At 40.1% G+C, this 19525-nt stretch overlaps 4 protein-coding genes across 5 annotated transcripts; 3 read left to right on the top strand and 1 right to left on the bottom strand.

Annotated features, from left to right (window-relative positions):
- The first annotated feature begins 126 nt into the window (after positions 1-126).
- Positions 127-3035, top strand: Gmppa (GDP-mannose pyrophosphorylase A). Of its 2 annotated transcripts, XM_077408730.1 has the most exons (6): positions 127-267; positions 339-1043; positions 1389-1965; positions 2040-2319; positions 2400-2664; positions 2745-3035. In XM_077408730.1, the coding sequence occupies exons 2-6, from the start codon at positions 1004-1006 to the stop codon at positions 2843-2845; spliced, it is 1263 nt and encodes a 420-aa protein (XP_077264856.1). In that variant the 5' UTR covers positions 127-267; positions 339-1003; the 3' UTR covers positions 2846-3035. The 2 variants fall into 2 exon arrangements, with proteins under 2 accessions (XP_077264856.1, XP_077264857.1); XM_077408731.1 differs by having other exon boundaries at positions 164-1043.
- Positions 3036-3392: 357 nt separating this feature from the next.
- Positions 3393-8217, top strand: LOC143898927 (uncharacterized). The gene is made up of 10 exons (XM_077408728.1): positions 3393-4277; positions 4665-4943; positions 5023-5226; positions 5298-5852; positions 5932-6107; positions 6193-6271; positions 6339-6662; positions 6739-7247; positions 7323-7552; positions 7678-8217. Exons 2-10 carry the CDS (start codon positions 4737-4739, stop codon positions 7929-7931), a joined length of 2538 nt encoding a protein of 845 aa, XP_077264854.1. The 5' UTR covers positions 3393-4277; positions 4665-4736; the 3' UTR covers positions 7932-8217.
- Positions 8218-8418: 201 nt separating this feature from the next.
- Positions 8419-10773, bottom strand: LOC143898928 (cytochrome P450 6k1-like). Its single transcript, XM_077408729.1, has 4 exons — positions 9904-10773; positions 9489-9713; positions 9029-9306; positions 8419-8942 (listed from the first exon to the last, which is right to left on the bottom strand). The coding sequence occupies exons 1-4, from the start codon at positions 10541-10543 to the stop codon at positions 8601-8603; spliced, it is 1485 nt and encodes a 494-aa protein (XP_077264855.1). The 5' UTR covers positions 10544-10773; the 3' UTR covers positions 8419-8600.
- Positions 10774-11736: 963 nt separating this feature from the next.
- On the top strand, positions 11737-18648 carry LOC143899077 (uncharacterized). The gene is made up of 9 exons (XM_077409048.1): positions 11737-12146; positions 12761-14502; positions 14771-15164; positions 15835-15998; positions 16112-16576; positions 16749-17046; positions 17141-17303; positions 17534-17793; positions 17889-18648. Exons 1-9 carry the CDS (start codon positions 12047-12049, stop codon positions 17972-17974), a joined length of 3672 nt encoding a protein of 1223 aa, XP_077265174.1. The 5' UTR covers positions 11737-12046; the 3' UTR covers positions 17975-18648.
- Positions 18649-19525: the final 877 nt, after the last annotated feature.

Below are 19525 nucleotides of genomic sequence, written 5' to 3'. Positions count from 1 at the left end.
AACCTCCCCTCCGCTGGCTCCGCTCCGCCGAGATCGCGTTCTCCCCCGAAATTCTCTAGATTAGTTTCCCTAGCGACTTTGGCGACTCCGCTCGCTCGTCGCGCTGCTATTGGACGATTTTCATGTGTCAACAACATGGCGCGTCCATTATCCATTGTGATCCCGCGGGTGATTGATGGACTGCGATATCGGAATATCCGAACGCTCATAATTTGTAAATCCCTTCTGCGAGAAGAAACAGATTTCTAACTGGATTTCGCATAACAGGTGCAGCTCGAATCTCCCATTGTATCCACCATATCCAGTCGAGCTGTTTCTCACGTCGATTAGATTTTCAGGCGAAAGGGAAACGCGACGGAAAAATGCAACAACCAACCGGAGCTCAACCGGAGTTACTTCGTGCGGGATCGCGTCAGCTGATTGCCACTTAATTCGTACGGACCGAAGCGTTGATAATCGAGGAAAACGAGACGCGCGTTCCTTTACGCGTGTGGCTCCAGAAATCTGTCGAGATTAGAACGAGGGAGGAAACTACGGAGTGTATAAGAGCGCACGATTTCAAGTGGCGGCCGGCGGCACTCGATGTAGCCATGTAGCCTTGCGGCTTGCGACGTCACCGTTGGATGTGGATGCCGTGTCTCGAATATCTCGATTACCTCGGCAAGCTCTCTTCCGGTATACGCCACTCGCCGGTATTATCTGTCGATTATCTGTCAACATTCGTCAAGCGTGGCTTGACTGGTGTTCGAGGAGAGTCATTTTTCTAAAAGTGCGATATGCCCGCTCTGTCGCCGAGTCGATTCATCGAAATCTCTACGTTACACCGATACCGATATCGTCACCGATGACGCGTCCACACGTGTATGTACGCGACATGTCTGCGTGGTGCGATTAGCGTCAGTTTTCAGTTTCCCTCGCTGTCTCGGAGAGCTTGGATGATCGTCGTCTCTTGCGAGAATATTTTGGAGCTGTTCAGTGGAAGGGACATTTAACTTGTGCAATTATGTTGAAGGCTGTCGTTTTAATTGGAGGACCTTTAAAGGGTTCGTGTTGATTACTTAATTGTGAAATAATTATGCTATAATTAGTAAACTCAATTATCAAATAATTGAGCTGGAGAATTGTAGAATCGTTGTTGATGTTAAAACTATGCATAATTAAATGTATATAATTATGTACTTTTATCACTTGAAGTTACAATTGATATTGATATTATAATTTTTTAACATTGCTGTTGGATTACGTCACATTCTAATTGTTTCATCGGTAGGCTCCTTTTATTGCTCTATTGTGCATATCTTTTGTCAAAACTTTAATATAGATTCATTGAAAGTATACTTTGTTTTTCTTGTGTATATGTCAAGTTGTGTTTTTGTCTCTTCTTGCAGGGACTAGATTTAGACCTCTGTCCCTGGATATCCCAAAGCCGCTGTTTCCAGTGGCCGGATTACCCATGATACAGCATCACATCGAAGCCTGTACCAAAGTTCCCGGTCTTAACGAAGTGTTGATAATCGGGGCTTATCCCAAGAACGATCTGGCTCAGTTTGTGCGGGAGATGTCGAGTACCTACGGCGTGATCATTCGATATCTACAAGAGTTCACGCCCCTTGGAACGGCAGGCGGCATGTACCATTTCCGCGATCAGATTCGTTCAGGCAGCCCGACGTGCTTCTTCGTTATGAACGGAGACGTCTGTGCCGATTTCCCTCTGCGAGAGATGGTGGAGTTCCACGGCGACAAGCGAGCCCTCCTCACGATCGTGGCAACGGAGGCGACTCGACGACAATCATTGAACTACGGATGTATGGTTTTGGGGAAGGAGGGAGAGGTGGCGCATTATGTGGAGAAACCCTCGACATTCGTGTCGACTCTTATCAATTGCGGTATATATCTCGCATCTCTAGAAATTTTTCAAACAATGGGAGATGTCTTTCACGCCAACCAGCAGCAAGATCATATAATGTAAGTTTCTTGTGGACTCCCTTAGAACGCAATAGGATAACGTTCTTTCTTTCTTTCTTGTTGTGGGATTACAGGCAGTTGTGCGTAGGCAATGGTAGAGATCCGGCGCACATCGCATTTGAGCAAGACATCCTGACGCGTTTAGCAGGATCTGGTCGGTTGTTTGCCCTACCTGTATTCGGATGGTGGTCGCAGGTGAAAACTGCGGGCTCCGCGATATATGCCAATCGGCATTACTTGGCCCTTTACAAGCAGAAGCAACCGAGCCGCCTTGCTTCTACGAGCAAAAGTCACTGTCACGTTATAGGAGATGTGTACGTTCATCCATCGGCTAGCGTACATCCGACTTCTGTGGTACGAACTGCGTGGATAAATTGCATTGCTATGATTTTACAAGCTTGCTCTCGTGACACGAGACATTCTGTTTCTTGTAGCTAGGTCCAAATGTTAGTATAGGCCCGTACACGACGATCGAGCCTGGCGTGAGAATCAGAGAGTCGATCGTGTTGGCTAATGCGCACATCCAGGCCCATTCCCTTATTTTACACAGCATCATAGGGACAGGCACCAACGTAGGCGAATGGGCCCGCGTCGAGGGGACTCCGTGCGATCCCAATCCTAACAAGCCATTTGCGAAAATGGACAACTTACCACTATTCCACGCCAACGGCAAGCTCAACCCATCCATCACGATACTCGGTAAAGAAATGAAATACATCAAAACTGTTTCTACATAGTAGCGGCACGCGCGCGTTGCAATTATATATATTACATTTCAGGTACTAGCGTGAGTTTGGCTGCGGAAAAAATTCTACTGAACTCGATTGTTCTACCGCATAAGGAACTTACGAGAAACTACAAGAACGAAATTATTCTTTAATTGTCTAACTCTAACGACTACTACGAGGCTAGAACATATTAACGGTTTAGATATATTAATGAAAGAGTCGCACAAACGATAAAACGCTGAGTATACAACATACTTTTGACAGATTTTTATCCGTTGAATTGTGATTACAAATCTTTAATAATTTTGTAACGTAAGATGTTAATATAAGATTTTTATATACGTTGTATACACGTATGTGGCAACTATAAGTTATGTACATAGGGGCAATGGCAATGGCACAAAATTTTTACAATATACAAGCTTGTACGTATCATATATGTTTATATGTGTTGAACGTTGTCTCAGATATATACAATATATATAAAAAAAATGTTACTCCATATTTTCGTAAGCATATTAATGCATAATAAATCTTTATCCGTGAATTTTGATTCTTATTAAAAATTACACGTGCGCGTGCCGCGGGACGCCGTGCAGGATCGTGCGATGGAGCCAAGTCCCGAACTCGCGTTGGCGCTCGTGGTTCGTGGTATCGAGGCGATCGGTACGCGGGAGGAAGAATAACCGGAAAAAATCTGACGGAGGAGCCGGGTATAGGCCGCCTAAGGTGAGGCTCGCTCTCGCGTTCCTCACCGGCGGCGCCAGGTGTTTGTAAAGCGGCTGCGATTATATGCGAGCGAGGAAAGGAGAAAGAGAAGAGAAGGAGAGCCGAGAAGAGTGAGCGAGCGAGCGGTGTGTACGCGTGAGACAGCCGCATTGAATTGCACTGAATCAACAGGTAGATCGGCGGATCGGTATGCGTGGGACGACGATCTCGTACGCGCGTTCTTTCGCCGTGGCGCCGGGATTCGCCGTGGTCCCCCGCGAAAGATGCAGCGCGCGAACGAGCGCGAAACGCTACGACGACGACGGCGACGAGTCTTAGGGAACGGCGGACGACGACCGGGATCGGCCGAGTACTGGTAGCAGGGAGGAGGAGGAGGAAGAGGAGGGAGCGGCGCTCCAGGTGGAAACGCGCGTTCCTCTAAACGTGGGCTCCGCGGCGAATTCCGCGCATACCAACGCCGCTGATCCAGCTTCCCCGCGAGCGGCGGTGGTGGTGGCGGCGGTGGCGGCTGCGGCAGCGTCCGGATCGGGAGAGTGATTTTTGTGATCGCCGTTCTCGTCAATGACACGCGCGGAATGCGCTGAGCGAGCGCGCGATCCCACGCTACGCTATACGCGCCGACATTGTTGCGCGTCCGCCTCGTTGCGCTGGCTTTTAAAAATCCGTCCGTGCGCGTCCCGACGTCGTCAAGTGCCGTGGGGTGCGTTTTGAATGCGGCGCAGGGCAAACGCGGATCTCGCGACGTCGCGAGAGCGACGTTCAGTTTGACCTCGGCGCATAACGGACAAATGAGTCCGCCTGTGACATCGAACGTCGTGACTTGTTTATAGCCGTCTTAGCACGAAATACCTATTGGTAATTTCTGTCGTATTTCTGACTGTAAAACAATGCACATTTTTCAGTTTTATATATTTATAAAGTTATTGAGAGATACATTAATTTTTAATTGTACGAGAAGAGTATTTTATGATTTAAATTGTACGAAGAGAGTAATTATAAGAGAAGAGTATTTTACACCTAGTTTATAAAGTTTAAAGTAAGAAATAGTACGAAGATAAAAAAACAATATAAACCTTTTTATTCTTAATTTATCTTCTATGACTGAAGCTAATATTTTTCCGTTTGAAAGAAATTAATTTTGTTCATAAAAATAAAAAAAAAATATATATATAATACTTTCTCTTTTTATATTTTATTCTTTAGTTATATGGTTTAGTAAGATATGTAATATTTTATTTACAGGAAGAGGGGAGTAGATTGGTAAAGTAAAATAAAAAATTGCTAAATATTCCAAATGGGCAATAAAAGCCCATTATGGCCCAGTGTCATCAACCACAACATCAGCACGAATTTTTGCCCCTGTGTGATGTACTATTTAACATTATTTCATTAGCATCCTATTTCTGCGATGTTGTCTTTGATTTTGCAATGGTATATGCCCTTGCCCATCAAGCTACAGCGTCACCCATATTGTTCCCATTAAGCATCACTCTTATAGCAACTTCTTTGTTAATTTCTCAGGTTTGTATCTGAAGGAATCTATCTTTATGCTCTTGCTATTTTGCCGTAATAATTATATATTATATAATTACTCTTATAGATTGTTAGTTTGCGATGGTACCTCTGGGGAGCTAGAGGTAAATTAACAAACAGCACACCAAACAATTGTCGTGTAAATCCAGTGAAGAGAATTGGCAACTGGACCGTAGGCTGTGTTCTATTATTCCACTCCACTCAAGTCGGTGTACTATGGAGATATTTCAAGTTATTTATCCCAGTCAATTTAACTTACGTGAAGCACGAGGTACGTAGTTTTGAAAAGATGAATGTCTTCCCACCGTCTCTTTCGTTTCATTACGATATTCGTCGTCTCAGGTACGGGAGCTTTGTGTATTACGGCTGATACACGCATTCTGTGAAGCCGCTCCAATGCTACTTCTGCAGCTGTACGTCTTGTTCGGCGCTACCGACAGTGGTGAAATAGTAGCCGGGAAACTGAAGGAGAGCGAAGGCAAGGACGCCATTAAATTAAAGGAGTTGACACTAGTATCGGCGGGACTCTCCTTATGGAGCGTATGCTGGGCGGTCGCGAGTTTCAGCAAGGGTGCTGCGCGTCTACGTAATCTGGAACGTTTAGTGCTAACATGGTTGGGAGTGTTGGCGCAGTTATTCTGGCGTTTGGGGACAGTGAGTGCTCGCGTCGGAGCATTGGTCGCGTACGCTTCGCTGTACGGTGGACAGTGGCTGTTGATCGTGATGGCCCTCCACTGGTTGTCCATGTTGACATGGTTACTGCTCACCCCGGACGGACTCTTCCACGGTGGCGAGCGTCTCCCTCTTTTTAGGAAGACTTTCCTCGCTTCTCTCCTCGCCTTTGTATATATATTCGCATATGTTAATCTACATGAGACGAATCATCGTCAAAAAATGGTTAGTAGTTGGAAGATATCAAGGATTTTTACATCCGAAAGACAGTCTATATGTTAATGTCATGTTTTCCTTCTCTCAGGTGATATTTTACACTGTAATGTTCTTGGAGAACAGTCTACTCATCGGCGTGTGGATAGCTGGTGTTAATCGTGCCGATCTTTTGCCTCACCAGCATCATCTACATCCAGTTACTCTAGTACTTATTCTACTAGCTTTATTTTTCGGTGGCATGTTTTTCATGGGTCTTTACTATAGGTAAGTGCGATATTTTATTCAATTTTATTTTATTAATATCGGTGGTTGTATTTTTTACATTGTGCATTTTTCTTTTTTGTTACAGATTTTTTCATGTGAGAAGATTGAGGTACGAGGCTGGTGGAAGAATGACTGGTTCGAATCTCACCACGCTATCCAATCAGGTATGATACGAGACGAGACGGATTTCTCTTCTCGGAAGCATCGTTATGCAACTTTTTGAACTTTCAGGACCATGCGGAAGAGAAGCAAATAGATTATAATGAAAGGAAGAAGATTAACATTAACATTGGCATGAGGAAAGTTAAATTAAGTAATGGCGGTATACCGGGCGTGTTCAATTGCCGTTTCGCGAATCCGACGGTTGTAAATCCGAATCGCAAGAAGAAAAAGCCGACCAGCTTCGTACCACCACCGCCGCCGCAATCGCAAACGGGCACAGTGATAAATTCCGTAGCAGCGATAGGCGATTCAAAACAATGGCTTAACATGGGCAATGGATCGCGGCAATTGATTCCGTTTTGGAAGAAGCCCATATCCTCTAATATAGTACAGGTATATTTGTCAAAAATCTGTTTGTTGATCATTGCGATATGACTGTTGTCACAATGTAATTAATCTCTTGATACAGAACGATGGTTCCAACGAGCGCAAAAATGAGACTGATATGGCGATCGGTGGTTCGTTGAACGTTACGTTAATACGCGAGAAACTGAAGGAGAAAAAGCAACAGCAACTGCGCGAATTGCGAGCGATACAGGAGGAGATTAAGGAGGGTAAGTTGTTCCCACCGCCCTCCGCTTCCACATCATCATTTTCGTCCTCCCCTTCCGCGTCTAATCAGCAACCACCACCTAACACGAAATTGCATACCTCCCCGAGTTCGCCTTTATTCACATCTCCGCCGTCGTTCTCCGAGCAGAATGGTGGTAGTGCGTTATCGTCCTGGCCACCCGTGAAAATGCATTGCCTCTTACCCCCGCCACCTTCCTCCCCGTATTATCCCAACTCGCATCCCTCGAATCCGTGGAGAGCGGCGCCTCAACGAGAACGAGCGGACACGCCGGAGATATTACTAGCACCGCGATGCCTTCCGCATCATTATCCTCATTGGTCACCGCCTGGACATCTCAGTCACAGGTAATAAAAGCTCGATCGAACGTCCAAACAATCGAATCCAAATGAGTCAATTGATTCAAAATTACATTTTGTCAGATTGCACGCGAATCAGAATGGTGTCGAAGAAAGTTCCAAAGGCAAGGGCGACGGAGAAGCGGAAGTCAGCGACATGGAGGGCAGCCAAGTCTCGTTACCTAGGAGTTACACGCTGCCCCGCGAGTTTAAGTATAATCCTAACAGCGCTGTGAGAGAACGAGAGCGCCGCGCGGGAAATAATAAAATATCTTCCTCACGCTTTTACTTGCCGTCCACTAATAGTTCCGATGGTGAGTGTGCTTCTTGTCTATTTGTCTTAATCATCTATACTACACAACAGAAATTTTATAAGATAACTCAACCGAATCAATTATGGACTAAACTTTTATTAACGCTGACAGTAATTTTTTTTCAGGCGATGTAGATAGTGCTGATAACGAGGACGAAACAGACTCGGAGGCGCAAATGCAAACAAAGGCCCATCACGGTCATAATTATGACGAAATCCTGCAGAGGCGTCACATATACGAAAATAGTGAGGAGAATGACGCCACTGGGCCTAACGTAGAGTGCGGCGCGTCTAACAATTGCTATTTAAACAATTCCCATGGTGTCCTGCGACCGAGTCAATTACTTAGAACACGAGTGAAACACGAAACAAAACTTTAAGTTATGCTATAACTCGTAATAGCAAATCTTGTCATGCATGAGACATGCGTACAGTGTTCAAAAATATCTTTTAGAATCTCTCCTTTCAAATGTTAACGGTATAAAACTGTTGACCTCGCAAAACGGTATATTTAATGGTATAGTGCATAATACATGCACATCACAAAGATATTTTTCTTGTGAAAGTGTATTAGCATGCAACATAATCTAATATAATTTAATTTAATTTAATTTAATTTAATTTTTTTCGTGTTTTGCATAAAATTGTGCACGAAGGAATCACGACCAATCGAGTATATATTTCAGTACATCTTAGGAAAGCACAAATAATGGACAAATATAAATACATGACCTATCGTTAAAATTCATGTACGACGGATATTTTATATAATGCATAGTTACCTGAATATAGAAATCGTACATCCTTCGTTCGTACTTATAAAATACATGTATGTAACGATAAATTAATTTTAACGAATGTAAGCTATTATACTATTTAAAGAGATATATTCTGTTATATATTTGTAAATATACAATCTTGCGGTAACTTGCTGTCTTCTTCTTTATATGTCTTTTCTGTGTTATTTTTAAAAACGTTTCTTGAAAGCTAAATCGGATAATACCAAGTAACACGGTTACAAATGTGCTACGTTAGTTTTAAGTAAGGATCTAATGACGTTTTTTGAATTGCACATACAGACCATCAGCTGCATACGTGAATACGTGAATAGCGTCGTTGTCATGTTTTTCATTCGTTTCGTAAGACATAGTATAATTTGAAAGGATAGTAATTAACGCTACTTTTAGAATTAATAGGGCAAATCTCTGACCGATACATGATCGTGGTCCTATACCAAATGCCAAGGATTCGTAAAATTTTTTGTTTTCTGTCTCTGTTCTCAATGGAATAAAGTTTTGCGGATTGGAAAAGTATTTAGGATCTTGATTCGTCGCATTTATAGAGACATACACCGGAATATCTTTCTCAATTGTCAATCCAGTGCGGGGCAACTAAAAATGATATATATATATATATAATAGTCAAGGAAGCCAAGGAAACACGCGGCCTGTTCAGTTACTTGTGATGTGTTGCTCACCTCATAATCCCTTGTGGTTATCCTATCAGTGACGGGTAGAGGAGGATGTAGTCTCAACGATTCAGCTATAACGCAGTCCAAGAAAGATAGTTCCTTGATCAGATCCATGGTCAAATCTTTTCCCGACAGGTGTGTCTGTATCTCGTTGTATAAAGTGTCTTGGTGCTCCGGATGACGTGCAAGATCATATAGGACAAAGGCGAGCGCGGTGGCGGATGCTTCAAATCCGGCGATGTAAAAACTGGAGGGATGCGCCAGTAAATTGTCGCCTTCAAACTCTACGACATTAATGATTAAATGAGTAATATCAACAAGTCTCCACATAATCCTCTTAATAATGCATAAGTCAATGCAGCAGAACTATATTGAAGTTTTATGATACTATATATTATGTATAAATATAAATTGTATGCGATTGTTATCGTTCAAATTTTAGAAATCATGCGAGTGTGATCTTTACTGTAAATGGGATTCTGTTCTCCATTTTTGAGCGCCAACATGGAATCTATCATGTCTCCTCTCGTAAATGCTAGCTGTTCTCTAGTGTTCATGGATTGCCAGAAAACTTTGCGAAGATGATTCGCGGGCGTTTTGATGAACGGCGCTATTAAAAAATCCCACTCGGGAATGAAGAAGAGGATAATGAATGCAATGCCGCGCCTCAAACCTCTGAAGATGCTCATACCTGCAAATGCGTAATTATCTGATAAACGACAAAACAACAGCAGTATATCTCCTTCTCTTTTAAACATCTATGATTATATACACAATAACGAATAAACAATTTCCCAGCAGATTATAATGTACAACGAAAGTTGTCGCTGGCAATAGCTTCGCCATGCCGGATAAAATCAGCGCAATAAATTAAGTCCCACCGTTTTTCAAGAAGGCAGTCTCCTTTTCGTCGAATGAATTTATGCTAATGCCGAACACCAGGGAAGCCAGAACGTCAGTGCTATAACGGCCACTGATGTCCTTCACCTCCCACGTACTCCGTTCAGCCTCGTCCGTCGGCAATTTCTCGATGAAACTCAACATGAGTTTCCCACACTCCATCATCAGCGGTATCATGTTCTTCAGTTTCTGCCCGGTCAAGACTGGGGTTAGCTTGTTCTTCACGTATTTATATCTGGGCTGCTTCATAGACAAGATACTGTCCAGGCCCACCGAGTCCCTCTCGATGCCTGAACCAAATCGCCGATTCGGGAAGACGTCGAAGTCCTTGATCATCACTTGTTTGATCAGGTCATGATCCCGCAGGAGCAGCATAGGCTTGTGGAAGATGTAAAAGCCGATATAGAGATCGTCCGGGTCGGCGCTGTTGTAGATTTCGCGCATTATCTCACCCGGTGGCTTCTTCAGGGTGACGCAGTCCTTGAAATTGCCGAAAAGCAGATGCGTCGGGGGGCTTTTCACTCCGCGTCTACTCCAGTAGGACAGCCTGTACTTGGCGTACAGGTAAAAGAGGCTAAAGGATATTATCAACGCGGTTGTACAGCAAATCAAGCAATCCATCCTCGATGGAATCTCGGTAGTATTTGTCTCTCACTTGTAACTCAGAGCTTTATTATGTAACACGTGTTCCGAGAAGACAACTACAATTTGTCCTTTTGTCACTTAAATAATTTGAGCAAGTGAACTTGAGTTCGTTAATTAAATTTTAACAGAGTAAGAAACGCTGCTTAACACTTCCTCACAGTTAATGAAATAAAGCTGCTCAATTGGTTTAATTTACTGATTCGAGTTTATCTCTAAAAACATGTAATAACGTGATAATAAAGATATTGATAATTCGCAATATTTCATGTATAAATTTGTTTTTCTCACAAACGTACATATACATATATAATGTAACATATTATACTTATATATAATATCTCATATCAAAGATCCGATAAAAGATAAAAAAATAGAAGTTTTTATTAAAAATCTACGAAGCATTGAGATGTAATTATAGGGACAAGGTAAAATAATTAAGACACAATTCCAAGTATTTCAATTCCACAAACTCAAAACTTTATTATTTCTTCTTTTATACATATAATTATATAGCTATAGGGACTACGATTACGTGCAGAGTATAACAGATTACAAAATAAAATGTATTTTATATTAATAGAATAATAGAGATAAATTATTTTTGTCATTAATAAAGTTTTTTATATGTAAATATTTAATCAATTTTAATATCCATAGTAAAAAAAATTCTCATTTTTTTCTTATTTCTTCTAAATTTTATCATATTTTATATTTATAAAAAATTCTGTAAAAATGTCAAATTTTTCAAATCCTTTTAGAAATAATTGGATGAGGATTTTTGGAATATATTTCAGTATTTGTTATAAATTTTCGGATTTTCTCATTTTTATTCAGATTTCTATAAAGATGTGTTGACGAAAAAAATCTGAAATATTTTATCGTATTATTTTGTTTGATTGTGAGTTTTTCTGAAAGATGTTCTAATTTGGATAAAAAATCTGAAATCTCTTTTTTCATCAGGGTTATCATATGTTATCGTGTTATCAAGTAATTCACATCCTGTTTCTTCCCCTTCTTTTCTACTTTTTTATAATTACTTGTTGCAATATGATGACATATGAATGCAAGTGTAGAAGTGCAATTGCAAATTGCAAGGTGTAGAACGAGATCGCAGCTGCTTGTACATATGTGTATACATATGTACATACGGTGGCAGTGGTGGCACCCTCGTACCCGCGGACTACGGTACCTACTCCGAACCGCGGTGCAGCACGAGACGAGCACCATAACCATAACCTCCAGGCGGACTTCGGACTCGGAAGCGGAATCGCCGCATTGATCTCTCTTCGATTTCGGCGACCGGCAAACAAAAATTTCATCGTGCGAGAGTAACGTGATTAGCGCCCCGTCGAGCATGCCGCACGTCGTATCGTTATCGTCGAGCAATACGATGTGTTAATTGCGACGTACGATCGCAAGGGTGACAACGCACGCGAAGAATGGCCTCCCCGAAGCGCGGAGTGCGATGAATCAGTTATTATGTTGCCCTCGACCGGCTACTTCAAAACGATAAATTGCCCGTTTTATGACGGCGGCTCGTGCGACCGGCCCTATTGTCACTTCAAACACGCCAAGCGAGGTAAGACCGTCCGACCTCATGGTCTTCCTCGGGGAACGCGATCCCGAGGTCGTCCGACCCCCGGGTAGTTTTATGCGCGACAGGATCTCCGTCTCGATCGAGTGAATTTTAAGGAAGGCCCTGCGCGTTGACCGTGTTATTCTTATGCTTCTTGCACGCTGTCGAGTCGTTTAATTATTTAGGTGAAATCTTGACTCTGTAATAGATTCTTTGTTCGCTTCCTTTGTCCGCTGTATCAAGGAAGACAAAGAACTTTGAAAAATCTAATGAATGATACATTTTCCCCCTGCTACAGACTGTTACGAAATAATTCAATCCTTAATCCCAGAATAGTTTAATTTTTAATATGATTTATTGTATGGTTATTTATTAACTGTTTTATACATTCAATATTTTTGAAGATTAAATTGAATATATATTTGTGGGCTGATAATTTAATCTTAGAAGCTTTGGAAAGAAAATTTGGGATAATTTGTTAGACATGCAAAGAATTTGTAAAAGATTTAAATATTTTGAGAGATTATTGACAAGCTAGTTTATTAAATAACAGTGAATTGTGTACGGATAAAAGATACGTGACATATATATATATATATATATTTTTTTTTATACAGAAGATGCAGGCAGTGCAGCAGGAGTGGCCGGCGTGGTGGAGGACCAGACGGCGGGACAAATACAGGAGGACAAATCTACTGGTGTTGTGGCCTCAGCCCCTGACATGTTACAACACCTAGTGACGGAAGCGGTGAAAAAAGTGCTCGCGGATCAGGAAGTCACCGATACTGAGAAGGTTTCACAGAACATCGTATCTCAGGTGGTGGAAGGGCTCAAGCCAACCTTGTCCTCCGGTTCCGTTGCAGCTATACGCAATGCTACACCGAATATAGGAAAGCATGTTGCGATTCCCACAACCATCACAAAACCGGTTGCTTGTGTTTACAACCCGACACCGATAGCAGAATTGAAGAAACGGCATATACCTGTGGTCTCGTATATGCCGACCAGAGAGAGTAGAGTGGCTGTGAAACGTAAATTCTCACCGGACAGGGCTAAACCATGGTCGAGCATCGTTCGGGAATCGAGCAGCTCTCAAATTATGCCCGAAGTTACGTATAAACCTACCGCAATAGTGAATACAACCGTTCAGGATGAACAAAGTTATGTACCAACAGTTAAATTGGATACTTTCTCGTCAATATCGTACGATGACAGTAACTCGAACTCGAACGATTATCAGTCTAAATTTAAGGAGGGATATTATCCGAAATCTAAGAAGAGAAGGGAGGAATATGTTCCTAAAAAGATCAAAGCACCGTTAAAAACGGTTCAGCAATTAAATGACGCTACTGTGAGTCAATATGAGTCTGAATTTGATATGATAGATGAGATCATTACTTCGAATCACGCCACTTCTGTAGCGTTAGGACAAGCAAAAGCGTCGGCCAGCGAGGATTCTCAAGATTATTCTCTGGATATTGAACCTAGGTTCTCCGATGACGAACCTATAGAAGATATATCTACGGACGAACGTAACGTAAGTGTAAAAGAGCCAGAACAAACGGAGGATATTAATGAGAAGGAAAAAGAGAACTTGCAACACGCAGGAGTTGATACTGCGGATAAACAAACGAGCAATAAAGATAATAAAGATAATAAAATACATACCAATCATTACGATGCTAAAATGGGTGATATAAAAAGTAGCGATAGATCTAAACAGCATAAAGCAAGTGACTCGAAAAAATTATTGGAGAGAAGAGAGGACTCTGTAAGGCAGGATACTGATAAAGAGAAAGAGAAACACAAGGATTATAATAAAAGTAAGGAAAGAGATAAGAGAGATCGTCATAGTTCTGATAAGAAGGACAAAGAAAGATCTAGGCACAAGTCAGATTCTAGAGATAAGCACCGTTCCTCCTCTAGCAGAGACAAAGATAAGAGAAGAAGCAGCCGCGATAGTAAGGACTCTTCACATGGAAGTAGAGAGTGCTCGGATTCGCGTAAACATAGTCATACTTCTCCGAAGAAAGATCGAAATGATCATCACAAATCATCCAGCCAGCGCGACAAGCATAAATCAAGTTCGAATTTATCCAGTTCCAAATCAAGTAAACACACGTCGAGCAAAAGTGATAGGAAACGTCGTTCGGAATCAAGTCGAAGATCCAGTGACTCTTCCAGAAAATCTAGCAAACACAAAGAAAGCAGTAGTGAAAGGAATTCATCTAATAGATCTGACAGTCCTGTAGATAGTATTCACTCTTTCATTGATGACCACAATGAGATGACAGATGAGATTTTGGAATTATCAGATTCTGATCATGATGTACAAGAAGAGTGCCTAAGAATTTTTCAGGTGAATAATCTTTATATATTTATAATGCGATCGTAAATAATTTTCTTGAGAAGTCTATTTAATGTTTAATTTACATTTATCTTTTGTCACTATATATGTGCCATTTTATTTTTGCATTTTGATTAAAATATGAATCTCGATTAAAGATACTTAAAATTTCCCTGATTTATCTAATAAGAAATTAAAATTTATTAATAAAATAACAATTTTTAATACTTATTTAACGTACGGTCAGTTTATGTTGCATAGATATATGTTTGTTCTACAGGAATATCAAGCCTCGGACTATCCGAAATTAGTATCAGTTAAAAAATCTTTGAGAGAAGAAACTGAGAACGTAGAAGAAGTCGGTAAGAAAAGAGTTGCGCATCCTTCGGCAGCCACAAGTGTCACTAGACAACTAGGTCCTAGTCAGCCACCAAAAAAACTTATAACTCCGCAACAGAAAATGTACGAGCGATGGCGTTTGATGAAACAAGCAGCGGCTGAAATGGCCGCGGAAAAGGCAACAGAAAAGGCGGCAGCTGAAATGAAGACTCAAGTTACGTCTAAGTCAGCAGTTCAGTCTTCGAGTAATGTCACACAACGTGCATCTATTCACAAAGAACATGTTGAATCTGCCTCATCGATAAGTAATAGTGACGTGCTGCTGAATACAAATGGCAAGTTGAATACATGAGAATTTATATTATTTTGGTCAAGTATTTTAATTTGACCAGATTTGGACCAGATTTTGTGATTCTTAATTCGTTGTTCATATAGTATAGCTTTATAATTGAAATAAGCCGTTTTCCCGGCTTATGATTTCATAACTTTCACAACTTTCGATCCTCTAATCAACTTTATAAAACCGAAACATACATGGAGAGAGGGATCGAATTCGGAACCTGATTACGAGTTATCGCTCTCATACGAAACCATGTTTAATTATATATATATATATATTTACCAATATAATAGACTGATCTGTGCCTTTTTATCGAAGAAACATTTTGCCTGACGGTTCTTCTAAAAATCCTAGGACCAGAACGCTTTAATGTTGACGGTCTAGTCGAATTCAATGATCTTGATATAATGATCATAAACGGGAGCTGCTACTCTAATTGAAGGTCAAAAATCAAAATCATAGCAGGCAAAAGTGTGATTTTTCATAAATATTAAGTGTTTGTGTCTAACGGCTTGACACCGAGTAACTTTGACTATATTAGGATCACTATGAATGAAGAATGACGAATTCGACAAATATGTCCATCCGTACAATTTGCTAATATCATAACGAATCGCGAATCACGAATAATAAATCGTTTAGTGCTAATTTAACATGTATTATAGGTCGCATTCGAATCGCTCACGTCCCGTACGCAAAATCCCTTGCGATGGAAAAGAAAAAGGTCATAGTAACAGCGGGGAAGAGCCGGGATGCTAAGGGGGTAGATGACAAAACAATAGCGCAAACTACGAAGGGCGGTGTACGCGTTGCTCATATACCGCAAGTGGTAAGTTATAATTACACGTTATAATTACACATTAAATATTCCACGGTGTAGTCGCATCCTGTTCATATCGAACTTGGATAGATTAGGTATTCAATAGAATTCTATTTACGCAGGTACCTCAGCTCGTGCGTCCAGAACCATTGCAAGTCGCTACCCAAAAGTTTCCCTTAAACGTTCGTCAGTATTATATTAATGTAATGCACGATATATGCGTGCAAATTTATACGAATAACGACGACGCAGCGCAACGAGCCGTCAAAGAAGAACTCGCGTGTCACGAGAGATGCAAGGCGCTCGCGGTATACAAGAATTCATGTATGTTAGCGGCTCATAGATTAAGGAAGGAAGTAGATCAAAGCAACTTGAATGAGAAGTTTGTTGGTTTGAGCTGCGGTATGGTGTCCCATGAAGCTGTTCTCGCCGGCAAGTCAAAAGGTTCTTGGAGTGTAGTCAGAAGCAAGAAGAATGTGACAGATTTTAAAGGACCAGCGCTCTACAACATGCTCAAGAAATGGATTATGTCGGAGCAGGAGCTTAGGGATAACGGATTTCCACGTAAACATCCAGACGATACAAAGGTAAGGAAACAATATAGATAGTAAAATACATAAATGAAAAAATTAGAATTTGTTTAGATTGTTAGAAGTGAAATAAGATGAGATAGATAATAAATGTAAAATGGTTGACTTCTCCTTCGATCGAAATAACGCAGCATTTTATCTTCAACAAAATACGTCTTATACCTTGCAGGGACATGCGAAGGTGTATGTAACAAATTCGCGGAACCAAACCATTTTGTCAAAAGTGCCTAATGAAAGAATGTGCAGCCGATGTGGCCAAGCGTATATGATAAATAAACAGGGCCTTGCTGTGCGGCAACAAAATTGTATATATCATTGGGGCAGGAAGTTTACAGTTAGAGGAGAAGGCAAGTACAGTTGTTGCCAACAATACGGCTCTGCTACTGGTTGCTGCGATGCAAAAACGCATGTATGGGACTACACGGATTATGAAAATCTTCGTGGTTACGTTAAAACTTTGTCAAAAGGTATTTTCAGGTTTTTACCTTTCTTCCACGTACCCAAATCTTAATTTTTTTTCATGTATTCAAATGTATCAATAATTTTTTTTTATGTGTAAAGATGGTCCTATCGACGAGCAAGGTGTTTACGCACTTGACTGTGAAATGTGTTATACTACACAAGGTTTGGAACTAACCAGAGTGACGATTATTGACGAAGATTGTAAGGTGATATACGAAACGTTAGTCAAGCCGCAGAACCCAATAATTGATTACAACACAAGGTAAATTATGATAAGAAATCTAAAACTGATTAGATGTATATTTGAATGTTATTTAGGCTGCGTTCCACTTAACGCTCGAGCGTCGTTCTATCTTTGTTACTGACAGAAAGTTGAACAAGGACAGAGCACGCTCTTTGCGTTAAGAGCGTGGTTCTGGAACGCAGCCTTAAAATATAAGCTGACAAAATATTGATTTATGTATACGATAGTAATTTTCTATGATACGATAGGTTTTCAGGGATCACAGAAGAAGATATGAAGGATGTGACAACGAGTATTTTAGATGTACAAGCTACGCTCCTCACAATGTTCTCAGATAAGACAATCTTAGTGGGTCACAGTCTTGAAAGTGATTTTAAAGCTTTAAAGCTGCTCCACGATACGGTCGTGGATACCAGCGTCATGTTTCCGCACAAGAACGGATATCCGCAAAAAAGGGCGTTGAGAAATCTCTGTTCCGAATATCTCAGAAAGATCATACAAAATGATGGTAAGTTCAATTTTTCACATAAGAAAGACAGAAGAATATATATATGTATATAATTTAATAATAATTAAAAAAACATGTAATAATTTGTATTTTAGTTAGTGGTCATGACAGTAAAGAAGATGCCGTCTCTTGTATGGAGTTAATTCGCTGGAAAGTCAAGGAAGAAGCAAAATTACAATAAAATTGCTCGTAGTTTGTTAGGAATAAATATTATCACGATTGTTGTATGCTAATTACAACATGTTTTTCGCTTTCGCGATACTATTGACAAGGTACTGTTAAAGGCGGCCAGCTCTGAGTAAATCGACTAGTTTTGTGATCGAGTGGTCCAGGAATAATTACAGAATATAAACATTGATATTATTTGTCCGTCCGATATAAATATTTGAACGATTAGCCTATGCAGTATTTAATTCATGATTTATTATTTTTCATAGATAAGCATATATATTTATCATAATAATAATATAATAACTGCATTTATTTCATGGTTACAATTAGGTCTTTTTCTTGTTTGGATAATCGAAATTTTATGGCAAAGACTTAAGTAAAACTTGCATGTTATTGCATCGTAAATATGCGCGCATATATGTATATATTATATATATATCTAGATAAGTTATATGAAATAATATGAAATGAGAAATAATAAATTATTAATATATTATAAGCTAATTGTTCAAATTTTAAGTTACTAAAACCTCCATAAGTTGGCCTTTAATAATACCTTGTCAGTGTAGACACGCGCTGGCCAGTAATGTCGCGCATACCTTACTGCCTGCATACTGCGCATATTTTATATACTGTATTATATCTTGTGTATAAATATGTAATATACACTCATTGTGCCCTCGACTTAGGATTTTCTTTCAAACTAAATTTTGGTATCTAGATAATATAATTATATTCGCGACATCAATTCTCGTCAAAATTATAACGTAAAAATAATACGATAATGGGTTTCCACTTGAGCGCTCGCAACGCTCTTAGAATTATTTCATCCTTGTTTGTCAAATGTTGAACAAGAATAATGGGTGCGTTCAGCCGATACTCCGCTAGCCTATAGCAATCGTGAGCAGTCGCTCGGTTTCGCTCGTTTCCTCTCCTTTTAATCCATTGGGTCAAAGGAGAGAAAACGAGCAAAAACAAGCGACTGCTCACGATTGCTAGGCTAGCAGAGTATCGGCTGAACGCACCCAATGCTCACGAGCGTTGTGAGTGCCAAGTGGAACGCATCCTATAAAGTCAGTGCAGAGAATTTCATCAATTTCGACGTGCATCACGACATTTTGATTAATATTTTTGTACTCTCCCTTATATTTTACTTATTTATATTTTGTAGCATTAAAACGAGATACATTGCTTCTATTTATTTACCGATCCAACCTTACACCGTAAATCCATTTGAAGGATCAACAATAAATTAAAAGCTTATTAATGATATTGTACGTTTATATATAAATCTAATAATAGATAAATATATTTATTTTTTTATACTGTAATTGAGTTTATGCATTACTGAACAATACATTTATCCCTTAATTGAAGTATTGAAAATAAGAATTTGTACACTCACACATACACATTAATACCTATATGTAAGTAATATATGTGTGTGTATACATGTACATACATATATGTATACATATATGTATATATATCTAATTATTAGATATCTTAAAGAATTATTTAAAATAGAAAGTATAATTGTAATATATATATGTATATATTC

Source organism: Temnothorax americanus, unplaced genomic scaffold, assembly GCF_048541705.1.
Source record: "Temnothorax americanus isolate GAGA-0224 unplaced genomic scaffold, ASM4854170v1 Scaffold25, whole genome shotgun sequence".
Classification (NCBI taxonomy): domain Eukaryota; kingdom Metazoa; phylum Arthropoda; class Insecta; order Hymenoptera; family Formicidae; genus Temnothorax; species Temnothorax americanus.
This window is presented reverse-complemented; position numbering and strand designations above follow the sequence as displayed.